General features: G+C 38.6%; 2 protein-coding genes across 5 annotated transcripts; both read right to left on the reverse strand.

The window, feature by feature from the left end:
• Positions 1-10,805: 10,805 nt before the first annotated feature.
• Positions 10,806-22,578, reverse strand: LOC149178494 (putative disease resistance protein At4g33300). Of its 4 annotated transcripts, none has more exons than XM_089420351.1 (5): positions 22,052-22,578; positions 20,438-20,793; positions 20,084-20,289; positions 17,978-19,377; positions 11,767-11,984 (listed from the first exon to the last, which is right to left on the reverse strand). In XM_089420351.1, exons 1-4 carry the CDS (start codon positions 22,067-22,069, stop codon positions 19,322-19,324), a joined length of 636 nt encoding a protein of 211 aa, XP_089276477.1. In that variant the 5' UTR covers positions 22,070-22,578; the 3' UTR covers positions 11,767-11,984; positions 17,978-19,321. The 4 variants fall into 4 exon arrangements, with proteins under 4 accessions (XP_089276478.1, XP_089276477.1, XP_089276476.1 ...); XM_089420350.1 differs by having other exon boundaries at positions 20,084-20,292; XM_089420349.1 differs by lacking the exons at positions 20,084-20,289; positions 20,438-20,793.
• LOC149178495 (ACT domain-containing protein ACR3-like) lies at positions 15,097-17,368 on the reverse strand. Its single transcript, XM_089423880.1, has 5 exons — positions 17,056-17,368; positions 16,685-16,891; positions 15,824-16,447; positions 15,340-15,444; positions 15,097-15,204 (listed from the first exon to the last, which is right to left on the reverse strand). Exons 1-5 carry the CDS (start codon positions 17,056-17,058, stop codon positions 15,097-15,099), a joined length of 1,047 nt encoding a protein of 348 aa, XP_089280006.1. The 5' UTR covers positions 17,059-17,368.
• Positions 22,579-24,081: the final 1,503 nt, after the last annotated feature.

A 24,081-nucleotide genomic window follows, 5' to 3' on the forward strand; every position in this document is an offset into this window, starting at 1 on the left:
CATGAATTCATGTCGGTTTCATATGTGTTCTCATGCTTGTGGTCTACGTGCTTGTTGCATATGCATAATGTTGGTTATGGTTGCAGTGATGTCACCATGTGAAGGTTGATGGTGTTGTTGTGGAATGTGTCGTCATGAGTGTATGATTGCTTGTGTGTTGTTTATGCATGTCAAGTGCCTACATGTTGTTATGCATACATTGATATGGGTGTAGTTGTCATGCATGAGGTCATGATGTGTGGTTAATATGGTCATGCATTGATGACTGTACTATGGTTAGGATGATATCTACATGTTGTTATGATTATGTTTATACATGTATTGTGTTAATCTGGTTGGTCTTGCAGATGAGATATCCTCCCCGAGTTATACTAAGGTACGTTTGTTTGTTTATGATTTCGTTTAGATGACATAAGATGCTTTGCAAGAAAGAGATCAAGATGAATAGCAGGATGGTAGACTACAAATATTCTCCCTATGAATCAGATGAGCAGCATGGTGTTGGGTACTCCTCTGACTTAGTAGACACATTGAGGAGTTTGAAGGAAGAAATAAGGAGTTCCAAAGTAGATAATGACAGAATCATGTAGGCACAGGAGAAACAAGAAAAAGTCAATGCAGTAATCCTTCAGAGTTTGTTAGACTTGCAGAGACAGGGACCACTTTGGATCAGCCATGGGTAGAAAGACGAAACTAATGGTGAATATGGAAGTAGGTCTCCTGGTGGGTACAGGTCAGATAGAGATGACACGATCAGAGATGGCAGGTTCTTGGACACTCCGGATAGGAGAGATGATAGACACAGGTACCATTCTAGTTTTGGTTCTGACAGGAACTATGATTGTCATCATTATCACCCTTACAAGAGGAGTGATAGAGGGTACTTATCAGATGAGTTTAAGATAGTGAAGCCATCGAATTTTAATGGAGAGTTGAAGAAGCCTGAGGATGCAAAGGCTTGGTTACTTGGTATGAATAATTTTTTTGAACTGCATGAGTATACAGAGAATATGAAGGCCAGAATAGTTATCCTCAGCCTAAAAGTTAAAGCAGACATCTAGTGGGAAGACATAAAATGGGTCAAAGACATCAAGATAAAGGAGTTGAGTTGGCATGAATTCAAGGGCATCTTCAGAAATAAGTATTTGTCTAAAAGATACTATGACAACAAAGTCAAGGAATTCTATGAGCTCAAAATGGGATCGATGACTGATGAGGAGTGTACGACCAAGCTCTTGGAGCTATTGAGGTATGTATTATATATTACATATGAAAAGGATAAATTTCATAGATTTGTCAGTGGATTGTCATTAGAATTTAGAGATCGGAATGAATATGATGAGCCTTGATCACTTGAGGAGGTTATTGGGAAACTAAAGCATTGTTATGAACAGTCAAAGTGTAAGAAAGAATATCAACAAGGATGGAAAGGGAAAGATACAAGTAAAGGTAAATGGAAGTCGAAAATAACAAGGCCTTAGAATGCAAAAGAGAAAGAGAATGTTGCACAACATAAGAAGTTCAATGCAGCTAGATAGGGAGATGGGTCACAATAGCAAAATAGAGGTGATGGTACAAAGTAGTTGGAGTGTTGTACATGTGGTACGAAGCATCTTAAGAGGGATTTTCTGCGAAATCAGGGTGGTAGGCCTCAGATCTATAGTGCACAGTAGGCACAGGATGTAGGGGATTTTGGGCAAAGCATTCCTCGTATCAATGCAACGCTGGTTAATAGGCAGGAAGATCATTAGGCATCTATCATTGAGATGGACAGTAAGCTTTGTGATCAAGTTGTTTCTATTTTGATTGACCCTGGATCTAATTATAGTTATATTAGTTCTGAATTGGTGGATAAGTGTGGTTTAAATAAATAAGTGCATGTATAATCTTGGTTAATATAGTTGGCTATAGGTACAAAGAAGAGAGTTCATCATTGGGTAAGAGCTTGTGCATTCGAACTAAATGGTATGCCTACAACAACACATCTGAATGGATTACCATTAGGGTCATATAGTATGCTTTTGGGTATGGAGTTCCTATATCTTCATAGGACCAAAGCGGATTGGTATGACAAAGTCATTGAGTGCTTATATGACAATGGGGAGCAAATACTCTTGCAAGGTAAGATGAAAAAAACATCAGTTAGAATGGTGACAGCTATGTAGGAAAAACACAGTCGCAGAAAAGGGTGTGTGTTATTTGCAGTACACATTTCTAGTGATAAAGGTAAGGAGGATGATGATGCAAATATATTGAGCAGGTACCCGATCTTGCAGCAGTTTCAGGGTGTGTTTCTAGCAGAGATTTTAGAGTTATTGCCTCACAGGGATGTATACTTTTCTATTGAGTTGGTACTAGGAGAAACACTAGCATCAAAGTCACTGTACAGAATGAGCACTCCAAAGCCAGTAGAGTTAAAGTTGCGGTTGAAGGAAATGCTTGACAAGGGATACATTAGGCCAAGTGTATCACCTTGGGGTGCACAAATATTGTTTGTGAAGAAGAAATATGGTACTCTCAGGTTCTGCATTTATTACAGGCAAACAAGGTGACCATCAAGAACAAGTACCAGTTGCCGAGGATTGATGACTTATTTGATCAACTAAAGGGAGAAACGTTGTTCTCAAAGATTGATTTGAGATCTGGATATCATTAGCTACGCATCAAGGAAGAGGACATTTACAAGAAAAAAATTTGGACCAGATATGGGCATCATGATTTTGTTGTAGTTCCATTCGGTTTCACTAATTTCCTAGCTACCTTTATGTGCTTCATGAATAGTGTGTTGCATCCTAGCAGTAGTGTTGAGATTGTTGAGAGAGAATTAGTTGTATGCTAAGCTCAGTAAATGCATCTTCTTTCAAACATAGGTACATTACTTATGACATGTGCTCTCCAAGGAATGCATAATAGTCGATCCAGAGAATATAAGAGATATCATGGAGTGGTTAGCTCCTAGAAATGTGGATGAGGTAAGATAATACATGGGACTAGCAGGATATTATAGGAGGTTCATCAGAAACTTCTCTCGGATTGCATATCCTATTACGTCATTGTAGAGGAAAGGTAATAAATTTGAATGGACAAAGGAATGTGCAACAAGTTTCAAACAGTTAAAGCAGTTGTTGACAAACACTCCAGTGTTAAACATTACAGACCCAGACAAAGAGTTTGTAGAGTGTACACATTCCTGTAAGAGAGGACTTGGTGGATTCCTCATGCAGGAGGTACATGTAGGATTCTATTAGTCACGAAAAATGAATGAGCACGAGTAGGACTATCCAACACATGATCTTGAGTTGGCAGCGATCATTCATGCATTGAAGATGTGGAGGCGCTATTTTCTTGGCAGGAGGCTTGTATTGATGAGTGATCATAGTGGGTTGAGATACTTGTTTGACCAGTCGAAGTTGAATATCAGTCAAGCTAGATGGTTGGCCGCGATTAGTGAGCTTGACTTTGAGATCATGTATATCAAGGGTAAAGAGAACAGGGTTGTAGATGCTCTTAGTAGGAGAATACATGTAAACCACATTGCAGCTATGAGTTCTTATCGGACAGACTTACATGATTGAATTTTATAGGCAGGTCAACATGATGACATGTATAGAGAGCTTATGCAAAGTTTATAACAGAGTAAAGGTACAGGTACATGTAGTGGTACAGATATAGGTATAGGTGCACAGGATTTGGACTATCATACCTCAGCAGATGGCTTGATTAGATTTAGGGACATGATATATGTACCAGACAACAGTGAGCTCAAGAATATTTTCTTGAGGGAGTTTTATGCGAAACTATATTCAGGTCACCCGAGTTACCAAAAGACATTGACAACAGTAAAGAAGTTTTACTATTGGCCGAATCTGAAGAAGGATGTGGCAAAATTTGTGAATAGATGTTTGAGCTGTCAACAGGTATAGGCAGAATGTAAGGATCCAGGTGGACTACTGCAACCAATTGTGATTCCAGAATGGAAATGGGAGGTCATTTCCATGGATTTTATCATAGGTTTGTCAAGGACATCTAGACAATATTATTCTATAATGGTGGTGGTGGACAGGTTGACTAAGGTGGCACACTTCATTCCAGTGAAGACTAAGTATTTAGCTAGTGATGTGGCACAAGTGTTCATTAGAGATGTGGTCATATTGCATGGTGTTTCGAAGAATATTGTGTCAGACAGGGATGAAAAGTTCACTTCCAAGTCTTGGAAGGAGTTTTTTGCAGGTTTGGGTATAGAGTTGGCCTCCAGCGCAACTTATCATCCATAGACATATGGACAGATAGAGAGGGTCAAAAAAATATTGGAGGATATGTTGAGGATGTATGTGATGCATCAACAGTGAAAGTGGGAAGAGTATCTTCCACTAGTAGAGTTTGCTTACAAAAATGGGTACCAGGAGTCTTTAAGGATGAGTCCGTTTGACGCAATCTATGGGCAGAGTTACAATACTCCCATCAGTTGGAGTGATCCAATGAATAGGGTGTTGATTGTATTAGATATGTTAGAAGAAATGGAATAGGAAATGCGGGTGATAAAAAAAAATCTAAAGGCAACATAGGACAAACACAAAATCTATGCAGATCAAAACATGTTGTTTAAGGAGTTTCAAGTTGGGGAACAAGTGTACTTGTCTATCAAGCCCAAGAAGAGCTCCCTACGAATTGGGCCATGTGCCAAGCTGGCACCTCATTTTTGTGGACCTTTCAAGATCCCTAAAAGAATTGGACCAATAGCCTATCGACTTGCACTTCCTCCGACAGTGAAAGTCCATGATGTTTTCCATGTGGCAGGTGCAGCCAGATGGAGAATTCCAGTCGGAACCTCGGTGTATATTGCATAAAATGGTTCTCATGCTCCAGAAATGAGAAATAGAGCAAGTTAAAGTGCAGTGGAAGAACTTTGGGCCCAATGAAGCTACATGGGAGATGGCGGATTAGATGCAGGCTATGTATCATTTTTTATTCGTTGGTTGAGGAAATGTCCTTGATATATGTTTTGGGTATATGTACATATGTATATGGATGCAAATACCGCCATGAGTTGTCTTATAAAGCTCCAATAAGCGGTATGGGTGTCATGTTGTTATGTTGTCATGTTGGTTTTCTTCTAAGGAGGTTGATCATTGTAAATACAGCAATGAGTTAAGCCATAAAGCTCCATGACCAGTATGTTTTTCTTTCAACAGTCTTGTTGGTTATAGGTGTCGTTGAACATTGAGGACGTTGCTCCCCCAAGGGGGAAGGTTCTATAACAGCCATGGTGAAAATTCGATGTAAATGAAGTTAATAAAGGCAAAATAATAACCACAGTTATGGGACACTTATTCCAAGTTGAATGTCAGGAAAAACATCCTAGTGTGAGTGTTCATTTGGTTTATTATGGCTAAGGAAATTGGTAATTGCAAAGGCTTTGGAAAGGTAAAATGGCATTTTTGGTAATTTATTTATGAAAATAACGGAAATTAGGAGAAAATGAAGGTGAAAGGTCACAGGTTGCATGTGAGGAGGAAATGAAGGAAATAAGGAAATAATGGAAAATGAAGAAAATAAAGGCCACATTAATAAAAGGGATTTTGAGGATTAGTTGGTACCTTTTGTCAGTTCGGTTTTGAAGCTCTCTCTCTATTTTCTCTCTCTCTCACTCTTGGAAACTTAATTTTTTCTTGGAGCTCTTCAACATTGGATCAAGAAAGGCAAAGAAGGCACAAAGGAAGAAAAAATCAAGAAAGGAAGAGTAGGATCAAGCAACTACAACGGGTTTACTTGCAGGTATCGATTTGCATGTGTGATTTCCTTGCTAGATTTGGAATGCATGGTTATGGATGTGTGTTCATGGCTTTCTTTTTGTCATGGGCATGGGTTTTTCTAGGTGTGAGCGTGTTCTTCAACCTTCCCTTTCCATTTCCGAATAGCCATGGTGAGATGGGGTTCTCATGTTTTGGCTGATCTAGATTTCTGGATGGATTCGAAGCTAAGTGAGGTGGATCTCTAAATAATTCTTGGGGCCACTTATAGAAGAATTCCCTTCGGTGAAGCCAAGTGGCTTTGGCGACGGTTTGGTTTTAGGGATCCCGAACTTCTAGTTCTTCTTGTGCGCAACTAAGATGTGTCCTTCTATATTTTTTAGGCGAGGGGTTTTCTGCAAGTTCTAAAATGGATTTGTGATTCTTTCACGATGATTTTGGGTCGAGATGAACAACGACACTGACTTACCTTGCCTTTTTTTTTTGTGTGGAATGCTAGGTTTCTGGTGGAGGGTGGCTAATTGGTAGTGTGCGTCCTTTATGGGTGTGTGGTGTTAGGTTTGATTAGGTGGTCCTTGGTGTGGATTGGGGTTAGCCTTGGGGTTTTGGGTTTCAACACGGCCACCAGCATAAATCCAAGTCCACGATCCTTGCATGCCCCTGCTTAGGCGAAGGCGGAAGCATCCCATCTTGGGGAGGGGTCAATTGTGTCGAATGGAGTCTCGGGTGGTGGTGTGAGAGAAGATGGTGATAGCAACAACTAAGGTGCCAAAATTTTGCACAACTTTGTGCGTGGGGGTTGTCGAGCACGTGGTGGGTGAAGGTCTTCGATCGGTCTTGTGGTTTGTAGGGGTAGCAGGATCCTGGATTAGAGCGGCTATGGAGTAGGAAGCAAGCGTAGGGGAACAGGTCGTGGCCGAGTCTCGAGCAACGGGGGCAGAGCAACAATCTGGGTGGTGTGGGGTCAGTTGGACGCACATCTCCTAGGCATGCTGGGAGAACTACGACGCTCTAGGAAATGGTCCACTCTATCATAGACATGTTGGAATTTCATGATAAGGTTCGGAGGGAGGAACACGAGGAATTTATGGCCAAGCTGGAGAAAATCCATTATTTTCAATGACATGTCCACGAAAGAATTGTGGTTGTCTGGCATGAGCAGAATTTGTTGACTAAGAATATCGAAAAGATGAAAGCTTGACTTGCTCACTTTGAGAAACATGCCAAATACATGTACCCTCCTCCTCCTCCTCCTCTAGGAACGGTGCCAGATAATCCCGCTTCAATCATTTCTGATGACTGATTATGGTAACCATTGTCTTTCTAGTTCTTTTTGTTTTCTAGTATGTAAGGCCTATAAGCTTGTGGATCTCTTCGTTGGAAATTTTTCTTTTTGTATGTAGCATGGTATTAGAATTCGCAAACAAACCTGGTTGGGGTAAAACCACATGCATTTTGACATCTTTTTATATGTTTTTTGAGTAATGAAAAAAAATTGACTTACCAAATATATATATATATATATATATATATATATATATATATATATGGAAATATCTAGTTTAAATGAAATTGATTTATTTAGTTGATGTGATAATTTTTCCATCACTTGAATGTTAACATTGCTAATAATTTTTCCCTGATTGGGGTGTGAGCATGATTGAGCAGGCCCCGCCCTTGCCAGCCAATTAACTTAATGATGTTGACATGGTACTCCACCACCATCCACACGCACGAGGCACATGGAGCGGTGGCTTCTCGCACGCCTCTTATCAATTACATTAATGAAGGTGGAAACAACAACTTTGAAAGGAATGTTGCGGGTTTTGATTCTGATAAGTTTGGTCATTTTTCTGTGTTATGCAACCAGCTCATAAAATAGAAGAAAAGATAGATCAACGACTTCAAAATCAACCTCTTCAAGGGGGAAACCTCCTTTACATTACACAAATGAATAATTCTTGGATGACACAAATGACAAAACCTCCTTTCTATATATAGGAGTCTAAGGGGTCACAATATAATCAAAGCAAAAATAACAATAATAATATAAGGGCACAACAATAACAATAGTGGGCTTCTATGGGGCACACTAATAACAATATGGGGACAATAGGGGCACAATAATAATAATAATAAGCGATACAATGAAAATAGTAATGAGGGAATCACTAGTATTATAGGGACCTAACATGCCCCTCTCCTTCAAAATAATGTTGTTCTCAACGATTGAGTAGTTTTGGATGCTTCTGTATAAAATTCTCATCCTCCCATGTGGGATCTTCAATAAGTAAGTTCTTCCACTTGATGAGATACTTTGAAATTGATCGATTTCGTTTATGTCAAGTTCTAATTTTTGTGACTGCTTCAGGTTCCAATATGATTTTTCCTTCCTCGTCAAGTTCTGGAAATATTATTTGAACTGGGAGCTTGTCATCTATAACTTGATTTAAACATGAAACATGGAAAACTGGGTGCACTTGGGAAGCTACAGGAAGCTCCAATTTGTATGCCATAGTATCAATCTTTTGCGACACCTTGTACGGACCATAACACTTTGGTGATTATTTATTATCCTTCTTAGCTTGCTTGAGGGAAATTTTTTTATATGGTTGTAGCCGTAGAAATACCTAGTCACCTACATAAAAGCTTCTTTTCCTACGATGTTGATCTACCTGTTGTTTCATTATATTTTGCGCCAAAGTGAGGTTATCCTTTAAGAGTTGGAGAACTTGTTGTTGATGCTCGATGTGATCTTCCACTGCTTAAACCTTAAAATCTCCTCTTAAATATGATGTGATGGATGGTGGATGATATCCAGAAAGTGCCATAAATGGGGTCATTTTTGTTGCAATATGGAAGGAAGTGTTATACCAACATTGAGCCAGAGGCAACCATTTGACCCATTATGTCTATTTATTAGATACAAAGCAACGAAGATATCATTCCAAACATTTTTTTACAATCTCAGCTTTCCCATCATATTGAGGATGATAAGATGAGCTATGAGCTAACTGAGTACCCAGACACTACAACAAAACCAGCGATTTGCGCCAGATTTAGCGCCAGATTTTAGTGCATTTTTTTTGTAATTGTGATGAGAAACCTGGCGCTAAATCTGTCTCTATTGTACAATTTTTAAAGCGTCCTTTTTTGCACCTGATTTTGCATCCTTTTTCACGCTAGATTTTGCATCATTTTTTACACCAAACTATGCATCATTTTTTGCGTCAAATTTTGAACCAAAATTTGCATCTTATTTTATGACAGGTTTTACTTCTAGTTTTGTGTCATTTTTTGCATCTATTTTTCATTCTCTTTTGCTTCCTATTTTGTGTCATTCTTTGCTTCCATTTTTGCACCATCATTTGCATCAAGTTTACACTATATTTTGAATCCAATTTAACGTCTTTTTATGCATCCATTTTGTGTCAGTTTTTGCATCTAGTCTTACGCCAGGTTTTGTATCTAGTCTTACACTAGTTTTTGCTTCTATTTTTGCACCAGCTTTGGTGCCTATCTTTGCACCATGTGTTGAATTTGATTTAGCACCAAATTTTGCATCCATTTTTGTGCCCATTTTTGCATCTTTTTTTGGACCATTTTTTACATCCACATTTATGTTTGATTTGTCTCCATTTTTCCCATCTCATTTTGCACCATATTTTGCGTCATTTGTTTCATCCAATTTTGCATCATTTTTAACACCATCTCTTGCATCTAATGTTACATCATTTTGAGCATCCAAATTTGCATTTATATTTGCATCTTATGTTGAGTCATGTGTTGTGTCCACCTTTGTATCTTATTTTGTGTCTAATGGTACATTCAATTTAGAGCCATTTTTTACGTTTACTTTTGTATTTGTTTTTGCACCAAATTTTGCATCCAATTTTAAGCTATTTTATGCCCCTTTTTGCACCATTTTTTTATGTCTACTTGTGTCCAATGTTGCACCATTATTTACACCGACTTTTTCATCCAATTTTGCATTTTTTTGGTGTCTAGTTTTACATCGTTTTCACCATCCAAATTTGCATCTTTTTTTGCCTCATTTTGTGTCCACATTTGCATATAATTTTGTGTCTGAGTTCGAGCCTAAATTTGCATGTGATTAGGAATCATTTTTTACATCCAATATGGCATCCTTGGTTTCACCTTTTTTCAGCCCCATTTTGCATCTTGTTTTTTGTCTTTTCTTACATCCTTTTTTTTTCTTTTTTTGCACCCAAGTTTGCATCCCAAATTTACACCATTATTTGCAGGAGTAGTCTACCTAGGCGGTAGAATGGCCCGTTTTCCCAGGGGAGGGTGGCGGAGAAGGAGGGTGGCGGAGCTAGGGGAGGGTGGCGGAGGACGGAGACATTCCTGGTGGCCGGAGCCGGACGATTTTCCGGCCGGTGACGGAAAACGGGCCATTCTACCGCCTAGGTAGACTACTCCATTGATCAATTATATCATTACTAGATTCAATGACTAATTATATCATTATTTAGCATAGTGAACTTTCATATATACTAAGTCAAATGATCAATTATATCATTGTTTAGTATGGTGAATAATTTTAAATTTATGGAAAAAATAAATTTTTAAATTAAACAAGCACTGCTATTTATGATATTAAAATAAATAAAACACATGAACCTTTTCTTGCTGGTAAAAAAAAAACGATAAAACACACTTTAAATACAAAAAGCTGGGTATTTTTTACCCATCAAAAAAATCTTGGAAATTTTCATTAAAAATCGTTACCCAGCAAAGCTTTTTAATATAAAAGTTTTCGGAATTTCGTTTAAAACTTTGTACAGATCCTTTTAGAAGTAAAAAAAACTTTAAATTCCCTGGAAGAAATGCACATTTTGTGCATCGAACGGAAGTAACCACAAAACCAAATTTGGGTCATGTTTAACCTCTCATAACTTATGGGTTAGATAGGTTAGCTTTCTGTGAGCCTCACTTTAACTAAAAATAAAATATTCTGAATTGTTACGCTGGTTAAACGTGATTGTTGGTGATTTAAAAAAAAAGGTCACCACAAACCAAAGAACACTCGTTGCAACACCGGTGAAGATTGTATGATGATTTTTTTCATTTCAGCCTCCATTTAATTTTGGTTGTTAACTAAACCAACTTCATCATCTGTGAAATAGGAGGAGAAGAGCCTAACATTATATTAAATACAGAAAAGCCCCCTCTCTCCCTGTCACAATTATCAGATTAACTATATGCAGAGTGGGATTTGCTGCCCTTCTTAGAATCTTCCATAGAGCTCCAAGAACGAGCCCGCAAAGAAAAGTATATCGATGATCTCGAGTAATGATCACAGATAAATGCTTATAACTGGCAGCAGCACCACGTACAATTCACAATAACATGTGGTAAACTGAACAGCAGCAAACAAACAAACAATATGCTTTTGTGTTTGTGGAAAAATCTCAAAGCCCAAATGCAGAAAACATGGTGCTATCCCATGACAAAATCAAAATAAGGATCAAAACTTGTTTATACAACGTCTGACACAACTAAAAAATCCCATCTTCCTGACACAGTTCCTTTCTCAGCGTCCGTGAGACTAGCTGGCAAGCATCCATACTCAGATCTACTGCTGCTGCCAAGGCCACAAAGACTGCAGCATCTTCCATACAATTAACATGTCTCATGGCTATTTGTACAACGGGCTTGTTGCATTGACGTTCTCCCTGAACAGTAGAACTCATCACAAAGCCTTTATAAACAGGATAGGGGAACTGGCTGAAAGAAAAATCTCCACTGCTGTGAGGACTTGCAACAGGAGAATTGAGGGATGAACATCCTGACCGTCCATTACCCATGTCAATCAGAAACTTCCCTCCCTTCTGGGAACTGATCACTGATTCTGCAAGCAATATCCCATTATTCATGCCAACCAATCCACAGCCCTCTGCCACAAGCTCAAATCTGCAGCCCAAACCGTCACTACCGCCGCGTTCTTTCCAAGCTTCCAGTCGACCCCATGGCGTCCAACTGCCTTCTCCCATATGTCTAAGAATAAGCCAAGCTCCAGGGTTAGAGCGGCTAACCCTATCTGTACCAACTGAAGGAACAAAAGGAGTTACCATTGATGCAGCTGCAACTGGAGACCCAGAAAGATCATGTATCATAACCAACCATCCTTTCCGTACCCTTATATCTCTCTCCCGACTACTACTGCAGGAGCTTAACCAGCCCCTATTACTTGAGTCACATTGGATCGATCTGTGACAGATAAAAAGCTGTAATCAGAATCAAAAGAAATCAACAAATACAAAAACAGTCTCTAAACCCCTGCTAATAAAACAGAACAAGAACATGCAACCATCCACAGAAACATCTACATACAAAGGAAAAACAAAAAACAGACAACAATCCCTTCATACAATCCAAAACATGACAATCTCTTTCCACAACAGAAACGCACTCTCATGGTACAAAACCTTAAAATCTGCTAAAGCAGTTCAACTTTCAAATTTCAAATTTCAAACAAACCACCTCCAATATCCTCCACAAATTTTACATAAAAAAAACATATAAGACATCACCAGGTTTGCTACGGTGGTTAGCTCTTAGAATTTAATCTAAACTGCAGGACAGTCTGACATTAAATATCATAATGGGCACTCTCAACAACCCATTTCCTTAAAATCTGCTAAAGCAACTAAAATTTCAAATTTCAAACAAACCACCTACAATAGCCTACACAAATTTAAAAAAAAAAGGACGACATCACCGGGCTTTGCTATGGTGGTTAGCTCTTAGAATTCAATCTAAACTGCAGGACAGTCTGACATTAATTTTGATAGCATATATACAAATTTTGCATGGGTTTTGATAATGGGTACTCTAAACACCCCATAACTCACAATCTACGCCAGAAGACAGCCAACATTCCACCTGATCCACTCATTTATTCAAATTTTAAATTTATGGTTTGATTGGGAGTGGACCACTGGATTTATAGATCAGAAAAGTCACTGGAAATGGGGGCATTTGAGTGTCTAGTATAAGGGCTCGGTTAGATGGTGAAGTGGGAGTGCTTCATATCCCTGTCAAGGTTCACATCCGAGTCAATGTCATCCCTCATGCGCTGTCTTGCTCAAGAAAGCAGGCTGCTTCGAGTGGTTAAGACCAGTTGCATGTATGGATGACTTTGGCAGAATAAGATACCCACCTAGGTGAAGAATTTCTAAGCCATCTACATTCAATTGGAATATTGTCAGATTGGGAAAATGCACACTTGCCACACATTGATACCAATAATAATAGAAAGTCAATTGTAATATTGCCAAACTGGGAAAGGTGCTCTTGCCACATATTGATGGCAACAATAATAGAAAGCATATTGTGATAACAAATAAGGGATTTAAATTTCACACTAGCGTTCTTTTTCATTCAATTCAAAAGGAAATCCTGTATACCAATCTCTAGCTACATACAAAGGAAAAACAAAAAACAAACAACAATCCCTTCATACGATCCAAAACATGACAAACTATTTCGACAACAGAAACACACTCTAATGATACAAATCCTTAAAATCTGCTAAAGCAGTTCAAACTTCAAATTTCAAACAAACCACGCACAATAGCCTCCACAAATTTTTATGTAAAGCAGTTCAAATTTCAAACAAACCACCTACAATAGCCTTCACAGATTTTACATAAATAATATATAAGACATCACCGGGGTTTGCTATGGTGGTTAGCTTTTAGAATTTAATCTTAACTGCAGGACAGGTTGACATTAAATATGATAGCATATATAGAAATTTCGCATGGGGTTTGATAATGGGCACTCTAAACACCCCATTTCTTTAAAATCTGCTAAAGAAATTCAAATTTCTAAGTTCAAACAAACAACCTACAATAGCATACACAAATTTTACATTAAAAAAAAATATAGCAAAATAACAAACAGAAAAAAGACACCACCGGGTTTGTTATGGTGCTTAGCTCTTAAAATATAATCTAAACTGCAGGACAGTCTGACATTAAATATGATAGCATATATACCAATTTTGCATGAAGTTTGATAATGGGCACTCTAAACACCCCATTACCCGCAATCTATGCCAGAAGACAGCCAACATTCAACCTGATCCAGTAGTTTATTCAAATTTTAAAGTTATGGGTTGACTGGGAGAGGACCACCGAATTTATAGATCAGAAAATTCACTGGAAATGGGGACATTTGTGTGTCTAATATAAGGGCTTGGTTAGAGATGTTGAAGTGGGAATGCTTCATATCCCTGTCATCCGACTCAATGTCATCCCTCATGGGCTGTCTTGCTCAAGTAAGCAGGCTGCTTCAAGTGGTTAAGACCAGTTGCATGTTTGGGTGACTTTGGCAGAATAAGATACCCACCTAGGTGAAGAATTTCTAAGCCATCTATATTCAATTGAAATATTGCCAGAATTGGGAAAATGCACACTTGCCACACAATGACACAATGATAACAATAGACACAATGATAACAATAGAAAGTCATTTGTAATATTGCCAAACTGGTAAAGGCACGGTTGCCACACATTAATGGTTGATAATAGAAAGCATATTGTGAAAACAAATAAGGGATTTAAATTTCACGGTAGCGTCCTTTTTCATTCAATTCAAAAGAAAATCCTGTATACCAAGCTCTAGAGATTCTGCACAATGTAGTTGAGAGTAAATAATGCGTAGCTAAGAATCAGAGCACCAACCGTGATCTAGAATTCCTGTCGCGGCTAAACTTGTAGCTGAAAATTGGTTGCCGAATATTGCCCTGAATCTGCAAGACCTGCGGACTGCACTCGGGCTCGCCGTCAAACTGGAAAACAAACCTTGGCTCAGGCTCTGCCCGGACGTTCAAGTGAAGCTGAGGTCCCGCTTTCGAATCTCCGGCTGAGCTTTTTCCCAATAGACACCCGCTTTCGGAAAACCTATAATTTTTTTAAAGTAACTGCTACTTACGAATCATAAGTTTTTTAAAATAAATTCTACTTAGTTTCAGATTTTTAGATTTTTAAGGGGTTTTACCGACCCAGAAATAGAGATTCAATAAATGGAAGAGAAGCTTACTGATGGTGACATCGCCGTCGGGGCTCTGGAGCATCTTGTCCATTCCCTTGGGGCCGAGTGAGGTGCGGAGGATTCTCGCAACGGACCTGGCGGCCGCAATGTTGGCCTTCTGAGCATCTAAGCCTCTGATTCGGGTCTTCTGCTCCTGCTCCTTTATTATGATAAATGGCCTCCCGTACTCATCAAATGCCAGCACCATCCCTGCATGAAAGATTATATATTTTTAATGCTTTATAGAACATGAAAAAATAGTATTGTTTGTAATGTTTTATTTTTACGTTACATCTGCTCTTGTCACTGAGAGACCATTTTCACGGAACATGCGAGTGACATCCGAAAGAAGGCCTACTCTATCGCTTGCACACAGCTCAAGACTCAGGCCCTGTTCAGCAGGAGCTAGAGGTTATTAGATTCAGCAGCAGAAGTAGAGATTCAGATCTTCAGATCAACATCTCAGTGAGCAATTAGTTGGATAAAACTTGAAAGATTTAAAATATGGAAGGCAAAATCCACTGACCTCAGATGCCCTGCGTTCTATTGCAGCCTCCAAGCACTTGACAACTCTGTGTTTCTCATCTTCTGTGTCTAGGGTACAACCATCCATATGCCGAATGTAATATTCCTGTAAGTGCAAATTTTTTTATTTAATTAGAATTTATTTTTTTGGGTTAAGACAGATGAGAAGATGAGTTTTGAACTAATAACCTTAATATTAAGAAATGCCTTAACAGCACACCTAATCACAATATATACAAATCACAGTATATACCCACTAGCCCAATCAGAAAGACTGAACACATTATTGCCACACATTAATTAAGGACATGTTTATGTGTTCAGTTCTTGAGGGAAAACAATTTTGGGAGGGTCAAACACCTTCCCTCACATACAAAGGGCAACTAAGATTTGAATTTGAACAGTTTGCATGCTGGCTCCCATCTCAATCACTAAGCCACAGCCTAATGGAAGAAAATGCATATATTTTTACCTCTTTAACTTACCTGCAATGCATAAGGTAAATTGCAAGTGATTGAAGCATGAAAGACAACATACTGCATGTCTGTCAGAGTACAGACTGTATCAAACAGCAACTTTGGCCTGTCTCTACACTGGATATTAACCACAGAATAGCCTTTTTCATTGCAGTTCTCGATGGTAATGACAGGCTTCTTGTTTTCATCCAACAAAGTGGGGTCTGAGGAATCAGAAGAACACTCATAGTCCCTGTCAGCAAACATCAGCTGGTGCAGACGCCTCTCTCGGTGAGTTAAGCCCGTGGAAAAATCTGTCTTGACTCCTTTGGTGCCATTGTCATTCCCTTTAAGCACGTTTGAAAGTCGTTCCTTAATGGTAGACAGACGAACTTCATCCTCTATAGGCCGGTTTGATAATTCATCAGTTACATATACAACACATGCTACTCTCATATTATGGGTCCAAGATTCTGCTGCTACTACATTGCAACCAAAGCTTGTAAGCACTGCAGAAATTTCTGAAAGAAGACCAGGGCGATCTGTCCCAGTCAATTCTATTGTTGTGTATTCTCCAATGGATTGTACACCTACAATCGTGCCTAAACAAGTCTTCACCTCTCTACTGGAAGTGACACGCTTTGGTCCCAAGGACTGCAGCAAGAAAGTCAACAAATATTAATGAGTAAATTCTCATAAACAATTCCAACAAATCCAATATACCAACAATCTGCACAGCATCCTCTTGTTAAAATAATTTAATTTCCAACGTCAAGCTAAAGCTACCTGCTGTATGTATTCAATTATGCTTTCATCTGTAAGTTTATCCCCTAGCTGGTCTGTCACATGAAACGCTAACACAAAAGTAAAACTTGAATCATTCAATCAAACAATTGGCTGAGTCCCCTGCAATGTCCACACAGCAGCATTTGCAGAGATGAAAAGGGAAATGTTCAATGATAGATCTAAAGGAGCGAGCTTACCATCCATAAACCATCCACCATCTGAAGAAATATATGCTTTCGAAATGGTTAGATCTAGATCAGTCAAAAGTTGGACCACTTCAAGAAGTATGCCATGCTTGTTCCTACTATCCACCTGCACAGAGATCATCCACAACCCCAACTACTGAGAGAGAAGCACATCATCATGACAAAATTACTAATAGCCTGCAGTTGCACAGGATTTTCTTCAGCCTTGGGCTGAAGCCAGCAATCCTTCCATCCCCATGAGGACAAGCATAGGTGGGAGGGGTTTCTTACCATGATTGGAAATAGCCATTGTAACACTAGCAATGCCTTGCCATGGCAATGGCCTCCATGATCTAGTTAACCAGCACAATAATGAACTCGAAAGAAATTTCAAATGTGAAGATCAGACGGAAACCCCAATAGAAGGAAATTTCAAATGTGAAGATCAGGCGGAAACCCCAATAGAGAAGAAACATTTTTTGAAGTTTAAAAAGAAAAAAAAGGAAACTCACCCGTAAACCTACAAATGGAAGGCCCTGGAGAAGCAATGAAAAACCCTTACCTGAAAAGGGGATCTCTTTCAAAACCAATTTATCATTAAGAATGAGCGGAAACCCTGACGATGGTTATTACCTCTACAAATGTACCATGGAGATAGAATGAGTGCAGAGATTTTTACAAGATCTGGATTTCATTCTAAAAAGGTGCGCAAATGGCGGTGTTTTCGCTGCTTCCCGTGGGTCGTTACCCTAACCATGCCTCAACAATCCTGAGTCGTCATCTTGCAGCAAAGAAGGGATTCCCTCACTCCCATCCGCGGCCCTCCTCATCCTCCTGCGGCAAAGAAAAACACGAGCGGCCCTCTTCATCCTCCTGCGGCAAAGAAAAACACGACGGACGAGGCTGGTAGGTAACATAATTAATTAAATTTTTAATTAACCAATTTTATTTTAAAAGTTTTTTTAATGTTTTTTAATTAAATTGGACGGCATCCGATTGTTGAATCGTCTAACAATGCATCTGACGGTTAGCATTAAGACAGAAAGGCAATTAGGGGAGTTGATTTCAGAGGGAAACGCCTTACGGCGTAAATATCCATATAATTTTTATTTCTTGAGTTCATTCACACATAGACAAGGCCATAACAAAAATAACTATTTTAATTATTTATAAAAATAAATATATATTACCAAAATAGAGATGAAGAATTTACCAGAGCTGTTGATAATTAGGGCTGTTGTGCACACACATACGGGAAATTTTCATAGGACTTCTACGTCCTCCCGAGAATATCTGCATGGAGGATGGTGACAACCGCAACAGTAGCTGATCACTTCATAGAACTTGCTCCGATTGGAATCTGTGACCTCCCTAATAACCAGACTCTAATCTTAAATAGACTATAACCAGAGACTTCACGGTGAATTCTGCCTCAAACCCATTGGGTTGACCGTGTAAGTATGTCTGGCTGGATGGCTTGGCGCTAATAACTAGCAAAATTACAACATTCTGACAGTACGAGAATCAAGGTTTCTGTTATTTACTTCCCCAGGCAATTGAATTTGTCACTATCAATAGTTATTGAAGAGGGTTGCTATCGGTTATCTTATATTTGGCATACACAGCACATCAAAGGATAATTAGAATGAAACTACCTACAGTTTGAACATCATCTGAGAACGAAGTTTTCATAATAGGAAAATACAAGCTTGTCTTGATCTCTTATCAGTATAAGCTGAAACTCCTTACATCTGCATTCTGTCTAGGTAGGATGTCAACCATCCAGCCAATCCAAGCTGAAGTGTGCTTCTACAACTTCAACTCTCAGCTCCATGAGAGCAGAGCTCTTGACCTGCATCCATTGCTGCCCAATCTGCTCGTCACAGAGAACATGCTTTAGAGATTTCAGTCCTCCAACTGACTCAGGCAGCTTCCTCAAGTGAGAACATTCTCTCATGTCAAGCTCCTTGAGTTTCTTTAGTTGCCCTATTTCCTCTGGAAGTTCTTCTAAGCACTCACATAGCGAAATGTCGAGATATTCCAGCTTCCCAAGTTTTCCAATAGATGCTGGAAGCTCTTTCAGACCTAGACAAGCCAATAACCTTAACATTCTTAAATATATGAGCTTTCCCAAGTCATCAGGTAACTTTTCAAGGAGGTGACAGTTAGTGATAGAAATTTTTTGAAGTGAAGTCATGTCACAAATTCCAGCAGGAAACTCCTCCAAATCACAGCAATGGTCCAAGTTAAAATCTAGTATCAGGGGAAGCTCTAGGCTTGACTGGGCACTGTTGAACCTGGACATATTTCCAAGCCCTTCACATAAGCTCAAAGATAGCTTCTCTAAGTTCAGTAAGGCTTGACTGTGCTCTTGAAGTGGTGCAACAATTAACCTCTCTAAGTGGATAGTCTTAAGCTGAGTGAGAGAAGATAATGCTGGTAGACCATTCACTATGGCTCTCTTGGACCCATAATTTAATACTATGAGAACCTTCAGTTTTCTCATAGAACTGAAAAACAGTGGAAGAAAGTATTCGCTTGCAGAAAAGTGTAAAATTTAAGCCTCTGCCTCAGAGAAATTCATATTGCACCACTGAGTCTCTTCCATGGCACCTACATAGATAAACCACACATGCAAAGTTCAATTAGAACATATGGGTTATTGAACATACTATGAAATCACTTTCTAAGATTTTTGACATAATGGCCAACACCTAGAAATTTGTTTGTGATCACTAGATGTAGATCACGCAGTGATCAGCTATTGATTATAAGGTAAGATTCGCAAGTGACATGGACATGTAATCTTGAGCACAAACTAAATATTGTATGTGAATGCAGGTCGTTTATATGCTGGTAGATCAACAGCAATAAATGTTTTACCCTGAATTTAATTGCTTGACACTGCTAGGTAGTGTTTTGCGTAAAAGGAAAGCAGATAATACAAGTATCCAAGGTACATTATTAATTGGTTCATATATATTTTTTCGAAAACATAAAAAACTGTTATTAAACGTAAAAATATTAGCAGAAGCTTTTAGAGAATTTGGTGATTGGATAGTGCAGTTTGGTAGGAAATGCTTAGAAAATAAAAACTTCATTATAAACAGCCCCAAAATATTTTATTCACAAGGTTCTCTGGTTTCTAGGCCTGGCCCATGACAGCCTGCCTGCATCCTTTGTTGGTTCAACTTCTTGCTTAGCAGGAAACACAAGGGCTAGGGAAAAGAAACAGAAATTCCGAATGCAGTGCTTTTGGCTCCAAATGCTTCAAACAAATAAATACATACACTTTAAGCAGGCTGCTAGAATCACCCACCTGTGGAAACGGAAACTATTTGAGCATCAAATGCTTGATCCTCAGGCAGCTTACATTTTCTTGGCAAACTGTGCCCCTGACTAGGCATAAGCAACCTCTTCCTATGAACTATACTGTCTCGGGAAGCCAAATATATGGCCAAATGTCGCATTACATTGTGCTGAGAAAAGTACAGCTCAGAGGCACTTCCATAATTGATGGCTGGTCTGCTATTACATCCAATTAAGAAGAAAACACAATGTATAAGATAAAGGAAGCCATGATCAAAGAGCCTAGCACAACAAATAGTCGAGAAGGAACTTACCCGAGATTGCTTATCAAATTCAACAGATTTCTACTTGCAAAGGCACTTACCTGAGATTGCTTGTCAAATTCAACAGATTTCTACTTGCAAGTTCTAACAAGATGACGAAAGCATCTTGCCAGTCCATTTTTCGCACATAAACCCAAATGTCCAATAATGATTCAGCACAAATTTTTCTATCCTCTGGAAATGATCCCAAGTCTAAGAAGCAAACCCTTGTTTCCTCATCGAGGACATCAATACTAGTTTCCAAGACTCTAAGAAGCCCTTGTTTGTGATAATCTGAGATTGGTTCCCCATTTAAGAGCTTGTTCTTGGCTCTCTCCCATGCCGGGAGAGGCTGACCATGCAAAGAGCTTCCGATTACCTTCAAAGCAAGTGGAAGGCCTTTACATTCTGCTTGCACCTGTGGTTCATACATTAACAACTATAAGTGGAAATTCTATAGATGGACCTTACCAAGTACGGCATTGTCTTACAGGACTCGACCAAGTTGCATATAAACTTGTCGAGTTATACCAATTTTGACCAATCTGACTGATTCTTTCAGTGGCTAGTTTGACTTGGCTCTTTTTTGGTCAAGAGAAGTCAAACTTAGGAGAGTTTGGAAGACTCAGTGGAGTTTTGTATCTATATGGACTCTTGGTAACAACAAATATAAATACCACAACAAACTGCAAGCCATTTGGGATACCCAGGTTTCCGTAGTCTCAACTGAAGAAAGGCTTCATAAAAGAGGCTTTACAGAAGTTGCATCTATTATGGGGATTCGGAAGATGTTGGCTATGTTTCTTGTACGTGCCAATTTGTTAAGAAGGTCTGGTCTTGGTTAGAAAGAGTTTTTACATGTATATTATGCCACAATTTTACTGGTAGAGCGTTCTTCCGGAGATCCTGGATGTTACCACAACCCTGTCTGGAGTGCTTCACAGGTAAGGATGTTCACTCTCTACTACCTATGGCGTAAAATGTGTGTCAAAACGTTTGAAGATTCGTCAAAGATAGAATAACTAAAATTCGTAAATTCTTCATTTTGAACTCAAAAGTGATTCAATGTTCAACGCATCTGATTGCCATAAGAAATTACTGTGAAAAGCCACATTAAGGAGCAAGATCTCAAGGATTTGCTCTACTAGAATCAATAGCGAGATCTCATGGACTTGCTCTACTTGCATTGATGGGTAGGAGGAAGGCTTATTTGATGTGAAGATAACTAATTATGTACTCTTACAGGGATAGCAATCATATCCCTTTTAGTTGCAGGGACAAAAGAGAGGTGCATTCTACAGTTTGGGTAGGGGTAAGGGTGATCCATCAACTTTTGCATGTGTCTGTGTGATAGTATAATGAATTTAGACAGAGCATTGGTTGTATTGAACATGGACACTAACACAAACCTATCTAAACACAGGTCTGAGGTTGTGAAGGATGCATTTCTCAACGTAGAGACATGCAACTTCCGACTTCACAACCTCTAGGTGCATCTCAGACCTGGTTGGATCTGCTTCTGTTAGTAATATAAGTATCAGATTTTAGCAAAAACGAGAGTAAAAGAAAATATAAACAAGATATTGGCTTTTGTAGCAGCTACCCTGGAACCAAAGGAAAAACGAAGTACCTTTTAGGAGAGAAAAATGGTTTCAAAAGATGGAAACCCTAGTTACCTTTAATTTCTTGATCATTGAAGAGAGCTAACGCCAGAGTTGTTTTGCCAAGCCCTCCCATACCTTGCACCCCAACAACTGACACCTCTTGCTGGAGCAGTATTCTCTTCAAATTCGAAATGCTTTTCTCCAACCCCAGTACAAAATCAGACTTTATTGATAATTTATAACTACAGGGAGCCTCATCAACAGCTCCATCAAACAGGTCTTCTACTCCCATTTGTTGAAGCATCATGATATTCTCATGGGGATCATTGCTGACCTTGGCCACATATTTGCACATTCTTTCAGTCATCTCGCTCTCATCCACTGACCCCACCTCGTACAAATGGTGAAAACTCTTGAGCTCTGTTATGAGATTCTTCAAATCAAGCAATATATGGGGAGGCATTTGGCACTGAACGAAGCCACAAATCTCCTTCTCCAGCTGCTGAATTCGAGAAGTATATCTGAGGTTGTGAAAAGTAATAAAATGGCTGGTTTTCTCACACTCTTTTACCAGCTCAACGCCAGGCTTCTTGTTTCAAGCTTTACCTTTTTTCAAAAATGCTAATTTCATAGTGAAAAACAGTAAATACATTTTTTTATTTTCACATCACTAGTTAAGTGGCTATATAATGTTTTTGGTTCTTGGTTAGGTTGGAAAATATTTATAATAATATAATTTTATGGTTGTTGTTTAAGTTTATTAGGTGTTATTAAAACAATAAATACTTTTTTTTTATTTTCACATCACTAAAGAAGTAACTATATAATGTTTTTGGTTATTGGTTAGGTTAGAAAATATTTATAATAATAATAATATAATTTTATGGTTGTTGTTTAAGTTTATTAGGTGTAATTTTTTTTAATTTCAATTTAATAATTTTTAAATGGAAAAATATGATTTTAATTTGGTTGTATTGAAAATATTTATATGTTTTTACATATAAGGTGGGTGCAAACAAAGGAGAATATATAGTAAGTCTATTTAATAGTTAATAACAAGTGTTAATTTCTTAAAATTATATGATAAATTTGAAAGGAGTAGGGTATGTATCTTTTTTCGGGTGAAATATATTAAAATTATTGTGTGAATGGGGTTGTAAGACCCTATATTTTCATCCTGGGAAAATATAGTCCTCTCTTAGCCACTTGCATAGTTTAGATTGTCATAAGCAAAGTAGGTACATTGTCTTAAGATGTAAACATTTCATTTTAAGCAGTGTCATAATGTGGTTTCAGCGAAGCATTAAAAGATGGAATGAGCATGCACATTTGGGATGCTAGTGTTATATTCAGCTTGAGGCATGATTGCACGTCTAAGAAGACTCTAACAAGGGTTGCAGAGGAGAGGTTGGAGGATTGTAGTCTCACTTAGAAGTGTATACAAGCAAGTTAAGCCCTATGAGAAGTTGTGAAACAAAATTAAGGGATTTGACAAGTTGCACGAAGGCAACTTAGTAGTGGTACTAAGTGAGCAATCCTTGATTCAACTTGATACTCTCTCCTTGGCACTACCACTTTGTAAGATGGAGAAGAAATGTGAAATAGATGTGCAACCCACTAAAGAAGTTGAAGGTTGTTGTAATGTATATCGGTGGTTATGTCATGATGTGAAAGGAAGTGTTGGAACTTGGAAGGTGACCATTAGAGTAGATTTACCATGGAGTGCAAGGAGGTGCAAGGATCTGATAAGGAGGGAACTACACAAATCTAACAAGTAGGCCATATTGGGTTAGGATATTACTATTTTGGGACATCCAAAGTTGAAGGTGCATTTTATGGAGGTGCAGTCGAAGTGCTTGGGTGCGTGCCACAGCGTAAGGGTATCTAGGACTTTTAGTGTGTGTTAGTGGTGTTAGTGCATTGTGTTTGATCAACACTAGCTAGAATGTGTTCCATGAAGGAAAAAATCCCACAAATTTGGGATGACTTAACCATTTGGCATTTAAGGTGTGTTATGTCCTAGTTTTGAGGAGACAATTAGAACCATCTTAGAGTGTGATGGGTTGTGCCATGGACTTAGGTCCACTTATATGGGTTGAGGT

This window comes from Pinus tabuliformis, chromosome 4_1 (genome assembly GCF_031772625.1).
Source record: "Pinus tabuliformis cultivar Carrire ecotype Pingquan chromosome 4_1, CPIR1, whole genome shotgun sequence".
Classification (NCBI taxonomy): Eukaryota; Viridiplantae; Streptophyta; class Pinopsida; order Pinales; family Pinaceae; genus Pinus; species Pinus tabuliformis.

Coding starts and splice junctions, on each gene's coding strand:
- LOC149178494 (XM_089420349.1), bottom strand. CDS start 19,270: ATGAGAAAACTGAAGGTTCTCATAGTATTAAATTATGGGTCCAAGAGA.
- LOC149178495 (XM_089423880.1), bottom strand. Junction 16,448..16,684: donor TGCAGGGGACTCAGCCAATT/GTTTGATTGAAT, acceptor TTCTTGCTGCAG/TCCTTGGGACCAAAGCGTGT. Junction 15,205..15,339: donor TAGAACGCAGGGCATCTGAG/GTCAGTGGATTT, acceptor CCTGCTGAACAG/GGCCTGAGTCTTGAGCTGTG.